The sequence below is a fragment of the Homalodisca vitripennis genome, unplaced genomic scaffold (assembly GCF_021130785.1).
Source record: "Homalodisca vitripennis isolate AUS2020 unplaced genomic scaffold, UT_GWSS_2.1 ScUCBcl_2603;HRSCAF=7536, whole genome shotgun sequence".
Lineage (NCBI taxonomy): Eukaryota > Metazoa > Arthropoda > Insecta > Hemiptera > Cicadellidae > Homalodisca > Homalodisca vitripennis.
Genome location: NW_025778733.1, coordinates 39,144 through 58,072, shown reverse-complemented (window position 1 = coordinate 58,072; position 18,929 = coordinate 39,144). Strand labels below are relative to the sequence as shown.

Sequence of the window (18,929 nt, the reverse complement as noted above, 5' to 3'; positions counted from 1 at the left end):
CAAGAAAGTTTCTAACTTCCAAGTGTACAACAGTGCACCGTAAGTAATCAGTATTTACTGTGTGTTCTTGACGGTGGGTTGTGCATTTTATCATATATATCACAACGGTACAAAGTGTCTAACTTTCAAGTGTACAACAGTGCACCGTAAGTAATCAGTATTTACTGTCTATTCTTGACAGTGGGTTGTGCATTTTATCATATATATACTACAACGGTACAAAGTGTCTAACTTTCAAGTGTACAACAGTGCACCGTAAGTAATCAGTATTTACTGTCTATTCTTGACAGTGGGTTGTGCATTTTATCATATATACTACAACGGTACAAAGTGTCTAACTTTCAAGTGTACAACAGTGCACCGTAAGTAATCAGTATTTACTGTGTGTTCTTGACGGTGGGTTGCGTATTTTATCATATATATCACAACGGTACAAAGTGTCCAACTTTCAAGTGTACAACAGCGCACCGTAAGTAATCAGTATTTACTGTGTGATCTTGACGGTTGGTTGTGCATTTTATCATATATATCACAACGGTACAAAGTGTCTAACTTTCAAGTGTACAACAGTGCACCGTAAGTAATCAGTATTTACTGTGTGTTCTTGACGGTGGGTTGTGCATTTTATGATATATATATATATATATATATATATATATATATATATATATATATATATATATATATCTCAATGGTACACTTCATTTGTGTAATTTATAAAAAGGTAATTTAATAATGATAAGCAGAGTGATTTTCTTCAAAGCTAATTATTAACCATTAATTGTCGCAAAAAGTAACACTATTAAAAAGATCTGTAGCATCGTGTAAGCCAAACCTGGATGACAAAATGTGATGCTCCACGTTTCAGGCACTATTGTTTTTCTATCGTCAATACTTGTGATACGTATCCTCATAGAATTTATTCCTATCATTGTAGAAATAAAGCTTGTGCAAAATTTAAAACCTACAAAGGAATCTTTTCTATATACTTTGCCACAGGATACATTGACATTTGTTTCTTATTAAATTTAGTTTCATAAAATTATTATAATAATAGTCTACACGCCAAGCCGTCATTTAATGTTGTGTTAGGAAAGTTAGGCTACGTGTGATAATTTGTCACATGTAAAAATCCCAAATGAGTGTTGAGAGTTTGTTTACAAACTTATTAATTCTGTGATGTTCTCGTTGAAATAATGGCTACCCATAAGAACAATGTAAAAATATTGGCTCACGCTTATCCAAATGTCGTGGAGAGACGTGTACCATCATTGAACTCAGTTTTATTCTTATATAATGAAGCTTCATACATAATGCAGTCTATAGGGTACTTAGTTTTCGAGATAACTTGTGGACACAGATACAGATAGACAGACAGAAAGGAAACGTTTAGAGCCCGACGAGTTATAGGCTTCGCTAAGGCTCAGCCTTAATTGGCCTAAACGATACTTCTTAATTCGAATTTATTGAGAAGTAACCTATGTACCTAACGTATTAAAGGCATGTACGCTTATAATATAATTGCTTTTGTAAACTCTGTAAAGAAATACGTTTACATAGTTAGTGTTTGGTGTTCGTTACTCTCACTTTAATTACTATAGTTATTTCGTGCTGTTCATTTATGGTATTATAAGGGAAAGAAATTAAAATTTACTTAAAAGTTATCAAAGTTTGTAGATACCTGTGAATCCAAATGAATGTCCATTTAATGTCGTCAGTAACTGTTGGCTGTCCACTAATTCAGTAACGAGATCACGTGGTTTAATCTTAGAGCCAAAAAGGCCATCGATCGACAAAAAAAATTGCACGAGAAAACTTTTCTATTGCGGGGATCAGTGATCTAACGTCAGTCCATTGCCTGAAACTTTTATTTATTCATATAAAAAGTTACGGAATAATATTAAGCCTCAGTCACTCTTTAATGTAGACTCAGTAATATTTGTATAATAATATTGATTTAAATATAGCAAAACATACTTGCTGTATAACAACAGTATACATATTAGTATAACTCTTTGAATAGTTACTTGTATAAAATGGCAAGTAATCTGCTGTAAAAATTAACGTAGTCTTGTTGGTCCAAAGTTACAGCAGAGAACACTCTGATGTGTAATCCAGAGAAATCCAGACACTGTCGCTGGCACATGATGCTTTGAATAAATAATGACTCTTCCATTACGATGTATGGCCGGAGTGTGTGTATGCCTTCTTCATGTGGTTTACTGCACTTTGTGTCATCAGAATAGGAGTGGAGGATCATTTCAGGACATCAATACATATGGACTTAATTATATTTAAGGCTATTTAAATTAAAATGGATTTATTCTTAATTGTTTGTATAAATCGTATATTTATTCTTAAAATAAAATGATTTTATCTATTTGTTTTCATATATTTGTTTAGTCATTCATTATATTAATGTGTATAGTATTTTTATTGATAAATATCAACACAATCCACAGCTATTTTTAGCGTTTAAGAAACTATTGAAAGTCTTGGAAAGAAACAGAATTATAGGCATCCAATAATGGACCTCTGTAGACATTACACACCAGCCTTTACCTATGGACTATGGGAAAAAATTGAGAATAAATTGTTTGGTTTAGAAAAAAATATTAAAGATTAGATGAAACAGAAAAACTAGAATAAATAAATTAAAAAGAAATACGTTTAAATATTTCATGTGACAGAATTAGTCGTTTTCTTACACCTCAACCTCCAGTAACAAGTTCTTACATAATGAAATTTAATGATGAAACCAAGGTATCTCTGTTTTGATAAGTAAATGGCAATGAAAGTAATTTAAAGTAGAACAAATCCATAACATTTCAGATAGAGCTGTTACATATAGACATGTATAAGTAGGCTACAGTATAGTGTAGGAGTATAAGACAATATTCTAGTTATTATTATTTGACATATAGTCCACCATAATTAGACTAACAATAAAGTTTCGTGCTCGACCAAAATGAATTACAAATAAAAGCTTTTTTAAATATAAATAACTTTATTACGTTATTCAATTAAAGGAGACGTATAATTCCGTCATACATATATTTTATCTTTTAGCATAATTTGCGGTTAAGTACATGAGTCCAACCTTTATTTAAAAATAAATCACATTACACATTTCTCTTCTGAGGTTTTAAAACAAAGTACCCAAATACAAGTATTATCAGCTATGGAGACGTCTATTCATAATTATATCACAGATTTAAGTATCTATCTTCTAAAGTACTTTTTAGTTTTCCATTTATCTGAGATAGCATGTTACTGTAATGTTTTTTAACTTCTTTATCAATCAGAATACTATTATGTACTAGATATTATTTCACTTTTTCTTATAAACACCTTTTTTCATATAACAGAGTAATGACGTAGCGCCGTCTTGAAATTCGTTGTAGACTATATATTTAATTTAATATCTAATACGTTAGGAAATATTTAAGATGTTAGTATTACATGACGGTTAATCAGATGCAATAAAATAATCATTGTTACAAACGTTTGATTATAAATAGATTCGTCTTCCTATCTAGACATTCTTTTTATGTGCATTTACATGGACGCAGGTTTCACATATTTGTGTTTGTAGTATACAAGATTCTTGTGATAGTGAAATACATTGGCGAAAATAAGACCTCGGCATTTTTTGCCCAACATTGTTGGACTGAAAAGTCGTAAAACCCAAAGTGGAATGCAACAGACATAATAAAACGCAATAAGAATTTGTTCAGATGTACATTTATTGAAGATTTATGTATAGAACTAGCACCACTACGTTAAACTTCTGTTGAAGTGAGGCCACTTTGGGTGCCAATATAATGTAATGAATAACAGAATTAACTAAGTAACCTAAAAACACACTAATATTGAAGCAAAACTCAGCAATTACATTTCGTAATGGTATCATGACATTAAAAACCAGAACAAAAGAGTAATGCCGCGTGTTTCTGCCCTTGGTTTTAGGACTGTTTTGAAAAAACAAATGCGTTGATAGTTTCTCCCGCAATTCTAAATTTACAAACACACGTTCAATGGGCGCACGATCTCTTGTCAACCCCTAGTCAATAAAAACCCGATAGTCGGACAGTAGGTCCCGTGTCGAGATCCTGAATCCTGTGTCCGCCTCTTAAGAGGTAGATGAGAATTGGCCTCGCCAGTTTTATGACATAGACATTCCGTTTACCATCAGCTATTAACCCCCCTACCCCTCTTACCAGCTGTGTGCAACATGTGTGTGTGTAGTGGTCTTGGTTTTGTGCAGTGTTAACGTTTCGCTTCATTCTCTCCAGCCTGGACTTACAGATAAATTGTGGGTTTTATGATGTAAAGGGTATTCTGTTCAAGTGTATACTCATCGCCACACATTTAAATCCTGAATATTTTAATGTATTTTTTTAAAGATTTTATCACACCTGAGACAAATGTCTCAGATTTTATCCAATTTTGAAACAAATGTCAACTTTAAATAAAATTATTTTTAAGGACTTAAATATGGTTGTAGTATCTTTGCTATACAAAGTCATAGTAGGCTATCTATTGATTTTGAACATGAGGAGTTCGTAAATAACTAATGCCGCATTATTATATATTAACTTTAACAGGATTGTAAAACTATTAATGTACGATTTTTATCCTTCTCAAAAATCTGAATAGATTTTGTACTTAAAGGCTTGTTGAAATCAAAGAAGGCTAATACAGTTTAATCCTACACAGAGATTTTCAGAATTCTGTACCGAATATAAAGAGGGGTTTCAGTTATTTATATAATATATACCTCACTACGCAATGGATAACCTTAAATAGTATGCCACTCATCCTTAACACGCCAGAAATGAATTTTGATAGGTGTACGTCACATATCACGAACAGCGAAACAACCTTCACGGTGTTGCATGAAAAATTTCGAATCTATTGCTCATTTCATTGTATGCATTTTTTGTCACATGTTACATTGTTAAATGATCGTACTCATTTAATCGCAAATTTATTTATTATACAATTTTCTCGTTCCAATCATGGTTATCTTTGCGAACCTAAACCAATTCCTATGTAGTGAGCAACATACACAACTGGCGAACTCGATTATCCCCTTTCAGAAATGTAGATTTATGGAGTTTCTAGTATAAAGGTTAAATCGTTCGGGAGTCATCGTGTTGACAGACAGACAGAAATGAAATTTTACTAGTCTCTCCAGCGACATGATTAGTTTTTACAAAAATTGAAGAATGATTATAAAAAATTGAAATAGACTATTATTGCAATTCCAACAGTCAATCGCAAGTTAATACATGTGTGAATCAATATCGATATCATGTATGAATGTATGTGGTTTTGTGAGTTGTCAAGAGAGAGTTTACTACCAAACGACCTCTAAGGGTTAGACTGTCATCAAGAATATTTCGTATAGTAATATTTCATAATTCTTGTAAAATTCTTTAGTTTCATAATACAATCTGAATCTTTCAACCACAAAGACTTTTAATGACTTTCTTTGTTTTTTAAGAATAAGTAATTCTGCCTCTCTGCAGTTGGATCAATAGATTGGATTGATGGAGGAGAATGAAACGATTAATTTTGATGGGTACTCTAATAGGTTTACTGACAAATTGAAGAATGATAATGCGTTTGCGAGCTACTTTCATCTCATTAGCTTTTTATCAGTTGTTTCAGTTACACTCATTTATCTACAGTTCACAGCGCATCAATGCTTGTTGTGTAATAACCTTACAATTTAATCCGAACAAATTTAGAACCTTAGTTTATTTCATATATTATGTGCAGTTGACGAACCATTTGCACGCTCCTAACTGTATTTGTAAATATAAACTGTGAACTTCATGTAAAATTAAATGGAAGTACAATGGTCTAAAAATGTATGGTATTAATAAATGTTTAGTGATGTTTGCGAATGAGGGAATTGGTGCAAATTAGAATATAAATATTACACGTACACACAATACAGCAAATGAGCTTAAATTTCACCTCCCATTTTCCATTGCCATTTCAGCCAATAGTAGTTCCTGATCACAGTGGATGATCACTAGTTCAATGTGCAGCTAATAATTATCTTGCATGTGAACGACATAGATTGAAAATGAAAAACTTTTTGGAAAAATTTGTATTTACTCAGTGTCACCACTTAAGGTGATGTTGCCATTTTCAGGACTGCAGGGCATTGGCTGCCTAAGCTGGAGTTGACTGTGTATGGCAAAAGAGTATTTAATCTATAAGGCCCCTGGCACTTTGGATACATTGGGTGACGAAATAAGTCACCCAGTTGGTATGTAACAATCATGCAGAGAAATATCAAGCATAGAGTTTTTAGATTTTCATAGACTGTAAAATTCTCTCCAGCCTGCATAACCTCTACTAGAGGGTGTGGTGCTGTATATAGAACCATTCACCCCAACAAACTTGAGAGTCATTACATTAATACCATTCTCTAATTCCCTCTAAGGCTGAATTATTTGGCTGTTTTCATCTACCAAGACTCATAAGAGATATACAGAAAGAGCGAGCTCTAACGATAATACTTTAAAAATAAATAGACAAGAAGTAAATTAAAATACGCGATAGTTGGCGCTATTTTACCAAATTAATATTCAGATTTTTATATGTAATATTTTTATCGAGGCACAGGGCAGGAAAACTCAAATGTTTGAAAATGTAATTTATCCAAACCAGAAATACATACTCATATATGTGCAAAACCTACAATTGACAAATCAAAGTTACATTATCATATACGTATTTAGTATCTCTTACCCATTGATATTGAAATAATATTTACCTGATATATGTCTCCTTTTCTTTGAGAAATACCTGACGATTCGACTATACTACATCATAAATACTTTCATTAAGAAGGCTATATCCTTCAAGAATATGCGTGTGAAACTGCTAGTTATCAATAATTTATCAATGAAGTAGACAATTTTTTTAAACCATTTCCTATAAAGATTTCCAATAAATAGACGTTTTTGCCATGGTAAAAACAACAATTATCTTATTAAAAATAATATTAAACAAGTTGCATAATAAATGATGTAGACTAATTGTTGTCTGGAAGTATGAATCTGACATATATTTAAATAATTGTTCAAAATGCCTAAAAGTATATTGTACAGTTTATTGCTATGTTACACGATAAAGTGCGTTTAGAAATAATTATAAAACGTATGAAGCTGAAGCATCACATCTTTCTCCATGAGGCATTAAAAGTAATTCTCTTTAGGAATTAATAAAGACAACAAGATTCTCTTTCTTTAGAGATTGCAGGAAAATGAGATATCACCAAACGATAGTACATGTAAATAGTATCGTTTCTGCTTCCTGGCATAAAGAAGTGCTTGACACACCATGATATATTGTTGTTTTAAACTAGTAGGCCAGTAATATTTTAATATTAACTCAATCATTAAATAATCAATTTATCAATGTGTATTTTGAAACATGAAATCTTACAGCTCTACTGTTCAGTTGTTGTACCTAAAAGAGTAGCAGTGGACTAGTAGACAGTTGATATTGCGGTAATAATAAATAAAAATTATATATTTTTTTATAATAAAGAATATTGGAGTTTTTAAGTTTGATATCATTAATAATATATGCATGATTTCACAATGAATTTCGCGTTATTCAGTGAACTATTTAAATTTATTTCGCTTAAAACATTTTTTCGAGTAATAATAATCTAAAAATGACATTTATGGTTTACAAACTAAATTATTTCAAATACTGATTGATTTAAAATTAATAATCTTCTCATTTTGTAGTCAATGAAAACACAGCTAATTTATGTTGAAATACATTGTAGAACAAAGTGGATTATGTTTAACATAATTTTAAATAAAATAGACAAAGTCTTATTTTAATAATTTAATTTAAAACTAGATTATTAAAAAGCTATTTTTTGCATCGCCTAGCAGAGTAATGTTTACTAATGACAGAGATAAATTATGGTCAGTAAACTTGAATTGGGAGAAAATGTAACGAGTTATGTACTTTTATAAGTAATTGATGTTTAAAACTATTTTTTAATAAAATCATAGTGTATATGAAATACGTAGTGAAACACGTTTCGGACATTAGTGTACAAAGTATCATAATTTGTGAAGGAGTGTATAGTTGCCTCTCCGACTTCTTGTTAGCTACAGAGTCTGTTTATATTTCTCTGTTAGATGATTTCCCTTTTTCCATAATTGAGTTAGTTTGAGTTAGAGGGAACAAAACTGCTATCTAGCGTAAAAACAAACAAATACGTGATCGTTAGTGCCGCTCGGGCAAGATTATTCAATCCCGCTCCGCCGCAACGAGTGACGCTCGGGCAAGTCCCCAATCGGTTAATTAATCGATATGAGAGTTGCTTCGGATTTGGAAACGTAAATGAGAGTGTTTTCAGAAACTTGCAAGAGACAAATGCATGTATAGATTTAAAATTATTATCCGATTACTTTTTTGTGATTTGTCGTAATAACGAAACACTCCCTATCGTGTTGACTGGAGCATCTGCAGTATACCATAAAATTGCGTTAAAGATCATTGATGTATTGCATCGCATTTTTGTGTTAGTGAATAGAACCCCCGAATAAAGTTAAGATATACTACAGTATAGTAATAGTTCATTCTGCAAACCTAAATAACCGTGACCTCGACCACATAGTACCAGTTTCAATATGAATATTCGACACAAACACGTGTCCCGCATATAAAGCGAAATTATATGTTTACCTTTGTAGCTTTGATGAAAGGGTTTTAGTTATCTATACCACAAGTGATGTATCATAGTGTTACAAACAATAGATGACAACCGCACGTTGCGTGATATGTTGCGGTCACATGAACCTTCATTAGCAGCAGCTGTTCCCTTTGTCCTCTAACATAGCTTTAGCAGGATGTCGTTAAGCCTTTACATTATAATAGTCTGACATAACCTCGCCAGTTCTTTGACAAGACTTGTGTTAGCTCCTCTTGGTCGTGCTGTTTTAATGCTGTTTTAATGGTCTTTGGGTTTAATATTTTTTCAAATACAGACTATGAGTTTTCAATAGTCAATCAATATATGTATGTGTTTTTATATTTTCATGAAAGCCTGAAACGCGTTTTCCAAAGATATCCACAACATTATGAATGGGTGTTTGAAAATCCGTATTCAATTTTTATCCGTAAGTTATTTTTACCATTCATAAAATAGTAAACAATAAACAAAATACTCGTAGAAGTACGCCACACCACGCGGTGCGCACCAGGCTTCGCCGAAGTTGCATGAAAAATTCTAAATTTATAGATAATTTCATTTTTGAAAAGTCTTGACGTTAGATGAACAGCCTGTCATTCGTAGAGAAAGAAATTATACAAAAATTACGCCTAACTAATTTTGATGGACATGAAATATCAAGCAAACATTTACAGTCCTTGAATGATTTCTTTCTAGAGATATCTTACCACAAGGTAAGTACATTCATACAAGATGGTTCTTAGATGAACACGAAACGTACACGACAAGAAAAATATTCTGGTTTTGTATGTGCATTCAATTTAAAATTTACAACACGAGCATATATTCAAACACGAAAGTCCGATTTTCTCAATTTTTTTTAGATTTTCATAATATGCTCGCCTTATTACAACTCGTATAGCGCGTAAAGTGAATATAAAGTTAGTTTTGACCTATACCGGACATCTCTAAGCTGTTAATAATTTGAAAATAAAACATTAAATCAGTCATAACCACTCAATTTCACTGGACATAGATTCAATAATCCACCACAAACTCATCAGTTCTAGCCCCACTTTCTGTTTGTTGGTGCAGGCAGCTGACGCCTGAGGTCAGACTCAGGTGCTCAGTTGTAGGTCCAGAAAGTCCTTTTATTACTTTATACTGTACGGCTGCTATTTTTGTTAACTGCAACACTTGAAAGGAAAAGTAAACTCCTTCATGCCATCATATGACCAGAATTGTTCTATAATTTTGCTCTACGTAAACTAGATTTATCCAGCTTTGATTTACTCTTAATAAACTGTATTATTTCATTAATTTTGTTGATTTTACATACAAATACAACATTACAGGAAATAAGTTCATGTAATTGAACCTCACCTTTTGAATTACATTTATCTGAATCAATTTCCCGACTTAGTAGAAGACAAGGTAACTTTATAGTCTCGTGACAGTTAAATACCTTTAACATCTCCAGAATATAACAATTTATAACGTCTTTACATTGACGCGGGGTAACATGGTGGCAACAAAATGAAACGAAAGTGGGGTATTCACATTATTAATTTATTGTAGATCCACTGAAAATCGTATTGTTACTCCGCATTTTTGTGCTGCAAATCAGTGATCTGTTTGATACTTTATGTTTCATTGTTAAATGTTAACTCATTTTTAAGAATTGGTAATTAAAACGGCCTCATTTCGACTGATAGTTCACTGATCGTATGATATATTAAGCCTCTATTAATTTCGTTTTGATGAAATGAAGTTCGAAATGTATCACGTTGACTTCATCCTAATTCAAATGATGGTCTTTGGACTGACAATTACCTGGTTTGTCCGTATAAACACCAACTTTATTCAGTTTTAAACTATAATCTCAAATTTCTTAACAAAATTATAAATGCGAAATTCCCTTTGTTTTTTTTATTTTGCTTTCACTCAAACTATTCTACCGATAGTAATGGAATTTTACAAGGACATTCTTATGGTCCTAGGGATGAATACAAGCCTATTCTTATTTCGAAAGTCCCTCTGTGCTTTTCCGCACTGGCCTTCGAAAAATGCCATCTTGGTCATTGGTCTTAAAGTTGTTAAATATTAATTGAGTAAAAGCAGTGTAGTCTAACTTTTACCATACATTTAAACACTGTTATGAAACACAAATTAGTTGTATTTTGACGAAACTAGGCTTTTCAGAGCTGTTTAACCTAACAATATATTTATTTTTAACATCGGGAATGAAGCAAAATCAGCTATGGAATAACCAATACTAAGATCCGAGTAAATTACAAAGGCCGTAAATGTAAACTTTTTGACGTATTTTCTTGATCGTGACAACAAAGCAATCTTAACATTGGCGTCGATAATACAATTCCATCGAACCAGAAGTGCTCATACAGTTTTAAAACATACGAAATTGCTTAAGAAGCCGAGGATAACGGCTAGTAAAAATATAAATATTTATGCAATGTCAGTGTTTAAAAGATAAAAAATTTTACACAAAAACAAGAAAATAAAGTGAGTTAACAGTAACTTCTGAACTACCATACATGAGATCCAATCTGCGTCCATCTCATGTTCATCAGTACTAACTTTAATTTTAATATAAAAACATACGTATAGGATAGAGATGGTATACACTATAAACTAAATAAAAAATGTGTTAATTTTTGAACCACTAGAGTATACGTAAGACGAAACAATTTTAAGATTTAAAGAAAAGTAGGAACTAAAAGAACTTAGGACATTTGAAACTTGTTTGTCTTTGCTGTAAAGATTACGCCTCCATATGTCGACTTTACCAGTAAAAACTACCAAATCTTTTGTACAGATCGAAGTTATTTTCAGTTCAGATAAACATATGTTTTCTCGCAAACAGAGCTACTGTAAACAAACGTCAACATGTTTGTTTTCTAAATTACAAGTTAAGTAATAATTTATCGTTGGAAAAATTCCAGTAGGTCAATTAACTGTATCATTAGTTGTATTAAGTACATTTTGATTTCTGGTACATAGTATGATGGACATTACAGATAAAAATCTAAATAAAGTTCCAGAAGACGCTTCACAAGGCAATATTCCTAATGTAGGTATTTAGAACCTTATTCTTTATAACTAAGACATGCTGTACTCTACTGTTTAGTATAATGGTACAAAAATTTATAAATCTGAGCGAGGAACTTGGATATCTTATTTCATATAAGTGAGGAGTGTTGTGATTTAACCTACGCAGTGTTTGAATTTTACGGTCTACGTGGCTCGATTGGTCAGAATCTGTTTCTCCAAGAATTCTCGTTCAATATTACTGTATACTTAGTTTATTCGTTCTTGAAAGTATGTCAACTAAAATATTTTAATGCCCAGTTGCTTATGTTATTCAAGAATAGTATCAAACTCGTGATTTTTATCGTGTCACACTAAATCGTTAGGGAAACCATTGACACAATGTATTTGTAATAAAGCCAGCGACCTGCAATGTCGTGTTGTTCTTTTATTGTCTTTTGCACGTGCTGTTAAAGTGATCCAATATTTAAATGAACAACCAATTTTATGATATTTCATTCGATACCCGGTTTCCTCTGTTGACAAACGCACACTATTTAGATACTCAATCAAATATGTCATGTATAATGCAGTTTTTTTTGTAGTTTTAAATGTTTATACATAATGACTTTTAAAAAACTTTATCATAATTATATTTAAATAATAGATATATTTTATTTTTTGTAGAAAGATGGCTTCAAAACTAACGGCACCAAAGACACAACCTATGCTAAGACCATGTTAAAGGAGTTGCTGAGATTTGACGTTCATCATCGAACTGAAAAGGAATTACGGGAACATGTCTCTCGACTTCACTGTTTGGTTAGAAAGGTATTGTGTCATCTCACAACTGTTATCACTATAATTGGCCCAAACTAATCAATATAATTGACTGCTGTTTTCACTATAATTGATCCATTTTATTATCAAGGGGACTTGTTTGTCATTAACAATCCAATTACATGGTTACAACAGTTGTCGACACTTTCGTCACAAAAGTGAATACAATCATAGCAAATACACAGAGGTTTCATTATTATTTTGGTAGCAATGTGGTATTTTCCATGATAAAGTCCTACAATTTTTAATGTTTTACGAACTATTGCATTTATTGAATATTAATATTTATTGATATTAAAACTCAAGATTCTTATTCACGAAAATCTTATAGGTATGTTAGTACAATATTATCTGTATTTAAACATTTAATAACCTGGTTTTTGACAAACCCTTAGCTTAAAATGGAGTCAAATATAGTTTATTGATAGTTCTGTAACGTTTAATTACGTAAAACTAAAAGAATTTGATTTATCTTTATTTGCATATATTTGCCCAACGTATGTTTTTCTTACAATAGGTACTTACCTTGCAGGTGGTTTTATTGCTGCTAGAGAAAAGTTCTCTTTGCAAAAATTTGGAGGAACAACGAACAGCACTTACTCTACAGGTAATTAAGTCGTGCATATCTTAGTTATTGTAAAATATTTAATTATAACATTCGAGTCAGGATACCTGTTGAAACATAAGACACATGGCCAATTTAAATAACAAATATCTCGTTAAAAAGTCATTTAAGTAAGTGAATTTATGATTTCATTTGAATTCATGACTGTTGAATAAGTTAAATTCTATGAAGATGTTATCTACAATGTCTCTAATAACAAATGAGAAGCAAACATTGCCATAGTTTTAACTGTCAGTGAGGGAATATATAAAATTAAATAGAATTACATTTCAAAATTTTAACTTTTGTAGCAATGGGCCCTAATAGTAAAAGGTCCTTTTAAAAATTTCATAATTAGGAGTGATAGCGTTTAATTTTGATTTGCCTTTAAATTTGAAAAACCGAAAATCAAATACTATTCAATTTTTCACTGACATTCATAATCAAAACTGAAGGTAATTGAGATACTGTTTCGTTCTCAAATAAATTTTTCATCTGTCCTCAACCTTATTTCCCAGTAAGACAGCACAGGGAGTCATACTTATTATTACAATATTTCAGTGATTTGGTGAATTAAGTTTTAATTAAAATCTAAGTCTGTACACTTATCATTGGTAAACATTCGGATTGCAGTGCACCTCGCTGAAGAATCTAGTAGCTGTCACGAAGGACCTGTTGGCTTTGAGAAACACTGAAGTCGAACAACTCCATAATAATATACAAATTATGGAAGATAGAATTCATTTGGAAAAACATAAGCAACAGAATATTTTTAATACTTTGTCTGAGTCTGCAAGGTAGGTATTGTAACTTGTAAGTAGGAAAGTCTTATTAACTATTGGTTGTGTGATGAATATAGTATATTATACTTTGCGTTTTTGAGCTAAAATTAATAAGCGCTCTTCATTTTGCACTGACTCAATATTGTGAATTCAACAGTGATGTCTTTTGAATTATGTATTTTAACTTTTAATTATTCCTACTAGTAATAAAGTCTTTTGAGCCACAGTACTGCCTTACCTATAATTGACGCACTGGGATTAATTAATATTATATGATCGTGACGAAATTTAGAATCTATGGTGCTTTAGGCTAGGATGGTCCATTTCCTCGGGGAGACCTGATCTGTTGCTTCCAGTACGCTCAAGCTGTAAGCTAATCGGAATTTACTTCATTAATTTTCTCCTGGATGATATATTGATTTTAAGCCGTTCAGTCTAAAACAATTGGCAGTAGGTTATATTCTTAGAATAAATAAAATATGGTAATTCTAAGCAATATATGGGTCAACCTCGATTTTTCTCATATTACAATATAATGTTCCAATAGCCAATGAGAAACGGAAATTACTAGAATTTCTTGCCGGAAAGCAGTTATAGGGAGCATTCAACCGCGAGAATTACCTATTAGTGAACAGGGGCACTGACGTGATCTGGGCTTCAAATTTGGAACTACTAGAGTTAATTTTTTTTCTAAAAGAGCAAGCAGCGCGAAGCGCTGCGCAGCGGGCAAGCATCGTGCGTGATCTTCGTATATACTGAATTGATTCAGGCCAAAGGAATGACACAGATTCCTTTACCAGATTTTTACGGAGATTTTGTATTGGGCGGATTATATTGGTTTACTTTGCTTTCAAGCATGTAATTATATGTTTAAAATTGTTTTACATACATTACCTACATTATATTGTAATATGTAATAACAATTTATCAGAAACTTTTAATAAAAAAAAGGATCACGCACGTTTGCCTGCCCGCTGCGCAGCGCTTCGCGCTGCTTGCTCTTTTAGAAAAAAAATTAACTCGAGTAGTTCCAAATTTGAAGCCCAGATCACGTCAGTGCTCCTGATCACTAATAGGTAACTTTAAGCAATATAAGACCGTCTGGCGGTTGCCTGCTCCCTATAACTGCTTTCCGGCAAGAAGTTCTTGTCATTTCCTTTACTAATTGACTATTGGAACATTATATTGTAATATGAGAAAAATCGAGGTTGACCCATATATTGCTTAGAATTACCTAATAGATGAAAGAAAATGGTTGTATTTAAAACCACTCAGACAATGAAAGTATGCGTGACCTGTATACAAATAAAAATAGAGTCCATGTAATGTTTAAGCTATTTATATTTAAAGCATTAAAGTGCTTCATTTCTCATAATTATTTCCTCTTGCTGTTTAAGATTTCCCCCCGTTTGTTTAACGTCACTTCCCCGTTTACTCGTCACTCGATTTTAGACACTCATTCTGCATTAGTAGAATAACACTTGCAGATATTCCAGAGGGAGTACTTTAATAAAAATGTTGACCCTCTAATATGTACTCGTTTTCAGGTATACACATTAATGTTTTATACTATAATAAACGTTTTAAGACACATAAACCATAAGCATGTAAGAGTAAATAAACTGATACATGAATGTTATTGGTCACAGGTTGAATGAAGACATTAAGGCACAGTACTATTGTCAAAAGGAGATGTTTAACGATCTGCGAGCAAGGTACGAGGAGAAGGTGGCGCTCCTGGTGGCCGAGAACACGCAACTGTCAAGTTTATTCGCGGAGCAGAACACTAACATGGTGGGAGGAAGGGAGGGGAGACATTGTGACAGTCCTGAAGAAAAAAGAGAAAGTGAGGAGTTATTTGATGTACTCGACGAACGTGAACTATACGAGATATCTACTGATATAGCAAGACACATAGGTGATAGAAAATCTTTATGTGAGATTCAGACTAATAAAGAAGAAAATGTAGTACCGAAAGATCCTAATATTGATAAACCTTATCCTGATGTTGTCACTGATGCAGTAACAGAGAAACAAAAGGGATATGGAGAGGGAGAAGTACAAGTAGGAGTAATAATGAAACTCGAGGGAGATAACGAAGAGAAGATTACCACATCAGGGTCAGAGATCATTCAATCTCAGGAACTCACAGAAAATGTTATGGACAAGGAAATAGCAGAACACACAGGACAGGGGGAGGGGGAGACGTCTTGTTTTACAGCTGATATATGACATATTTACACACTTATTATTAAACCCTTTGTTTGATTAAAAACTAGATATCTTTTATCACATATTACTCAGTTATCCTATTTAATAATGTCTGATACAGATTTAATTCTTAGGAATGTTAGTGGAATATTTTTCTTCGTTCTATGCAACCTTACTTAATATAAATGTTACCTGTGGCAATCACTTACAAAAAACATCGTGGATATATTCCGTTTAAACGACATTCTAAACTAATCTTTGTGTTAGGTGATATCACTGAACATTTTTTTTGGGATTTATTTTAGACTTTCTTTTAAAGACTAGTGTTTTGGAGTTCGTCGGAGAGTGAAATGATTTTTACCAAACGAAGTACCAAACAACAGATAGAATATTGAAGAGATATTTCATGTTATTATACTACTTGAGTAGCAATTAAACTATTCAAACAATTTATGTCATCGTTGAGATTTGTCATATGTTAAATTCGAAGTTCTTACCTTTTCAGTTAACACACTCATGACGTAATGAATATTGGGGCTCTATGTCATTTTGAAACGGAAATTGATTTTGAATTGATGCCTCTAACTACAATACATACACGCACACAAGTTATAGAAGACTATTTTAGTAAAAAAATGTATACCTTTGGCCGTTATAGTTTATCCGGTCTATGATATTTCTGGTACTATAGTTGACTTTTTCAAAAGGCCTACTTCACTAAAAAAACAACAAATATATGTTTTATAAAATTCGTTAAAACTGTAACGAAATTTTGATAGTGCCTTTTCCTAGATATATATACGATGTTTTACGCTGAAATCTAATTTGATGACAAATTCTTCAATCTAGTATATAAGACTGTATATTAAATAAATGTGTCTAAAACAAAATGCTTAAATATAAACAAACTTAACAATATAGAAAGACATAGAATACCAAATATTTATTTTAAGAGAAGTTCGTTAATACTGTATAGGGTGAGCTTGCAAGTTGGTGCGTAAACGTAAACACTATGTCAATATTTTTCCTACAGATACAAAAAACATAATTTAATTTATAATACTTACTAACTGGACAATTGAAACATTGAGTGAACGGTGGTCCAAAATTAGAACTCTTTTTTTATGGAAAATGCAATATTTAGTAAGAAAAGAGACAGTGTTTGTGCAAGAAATTTTTTATTTATTTTAGTTTTTGTATTGTAAACGTAATCTCGCTTAATAATATAATATTCCATATCTTTAAATATTAAGGTTAATCGTTCTTCAATATAAAATACAAGGACTGTAAGAACAGATACCGTCCTAATGTAGTTAAACCGTCCAATAATCAATAAAATCCGGTAAAACGTACAGAAATAGTGTATAGTTTACAAACCTGTACTCAATGTTACATATTTAGCTAAAAAAACCATTTGGAATACTACACACAAAAAGCAGTGACCAAACCTGCACGTGTTGCTGGAAAAATGTGACATTTACCAGCAGAACGTCACCGAATCACTTTGTGCAATTAATTGAAAATAAAACTGACTGTTTCCGTAATATACGTGACATTTCCATTAACTGCGTTACACGATTGTGTATCAACTCAAATACAGAACCTGTTGGTCTGAAAATTGAAATTAATAATTTCACAAAACATTAAGGTAATATTAATAATTATTAAAAATGGTATAATTGTTTTTGACTATTATAACAGACCGTTAATGACATGTAGTGCAGAAAGCTGTTTCTTAATTAAAGGCCAATATTGAACTCGTCAGAATAATTGATCTCTTTTAATGCATTAATATAAATGCATTTTTATTGAGCCTTTCATGGAATGATTTGCTTCAACACTCAAAAGACAAAAAGAGCAAGAAATATGTTTCAGTCGATCTTTTTATTTAGAAATCTCTCTCTCTCTCTCTAGAGTTATATATATATATATATATATATATATATATATATATGACCACATGAGGGTATTAAAGTAATACATAAATATTGTGTAACAATTAATATTTATATCTAGATTATATTTGTGAAAAATATTTGAAATATCTAAAATTGAAATCCTTAAAAACGTTGATGTCATAACGGTATTTGATTTATTACTTTACGGTTTAATTTATTTAAAACTGGGAGAAGTTTGGGAGTCTGGACAAGATATATTTCTTAAATTCATTAGAATCGTTTTATAAATTGCTCAAATATTTTGAAATATAAATGTACTTTTGTTTTTTTAATATATATCATGTATTATATAGCATTACAATTAAGATAGCATACTGTAAAAAAATTACATTTAATAGACTTGCTTTAATATGATGTGTTTAAAAATAATTAGTTTTCAAGAAAATTGCTTTTTACCAAGTGTGCTGTTTGAATTTACATTTATATGCATGAAACGCTTTCCTGGTTCAATATACGCGGATTACTGCCTGGAATATGAGAACTACAGGTGAACCGGACTTTACATTTTATAATCATTAACGCAAATAAACTTTTAAGATAATTACATGAAGATAATAATAACTTCTTAATAAGTTTCTGCCTTTAATTCTTTTCAAGAAGTTTTAATTATACATTAATAAATCATAATAGCTTAGTACAAAAAACCTTTAGTTACTGTTAATAAAATTCTATTGTGAGTTATTTTTTATATTATTTAAAATTTTTAGTAATATATTTAGTACTCAAGTATACATCTAAATACTACCGATTTTTTTAAACCACTA

The 18,929-nt window shown here is 31.5% G+C and overlaps 1 protein-coding gene across 1 annotated transcript; it reads left to right on the top strand.

Annotated features, from left to right (window-relative positions):
• The first annotated feature begins 11,617 nt into the window (after positions 1 to 11,617).
• LOC124372145 lies at positions 11,618 to 16,398 on the top strand. Its single transcript, XM_046830511.1, has 5 exons — positions 11,618 to 11,813; positions 12,458 to 12,601; positions 13,143 to 13,217; positions 13,848 to 14,011; positions 15,646 to 16,398. The coding sequence occupies exons 1-5, from the start codon at positions 11,745 to 11,747 to the stop codon at positions 16,226 to 16,228; spliced, it is 1,035 nt and encodes a 344-aa protein (XP_046686467.1). The 5' UTR covers positions 11,618 to 11,744; the 3' UTR covers positions 16,229 to 16,398.
• The last annotated feature ends 2,531 nt before the right edge of the window (positions 16,399 to 18,929 follow it).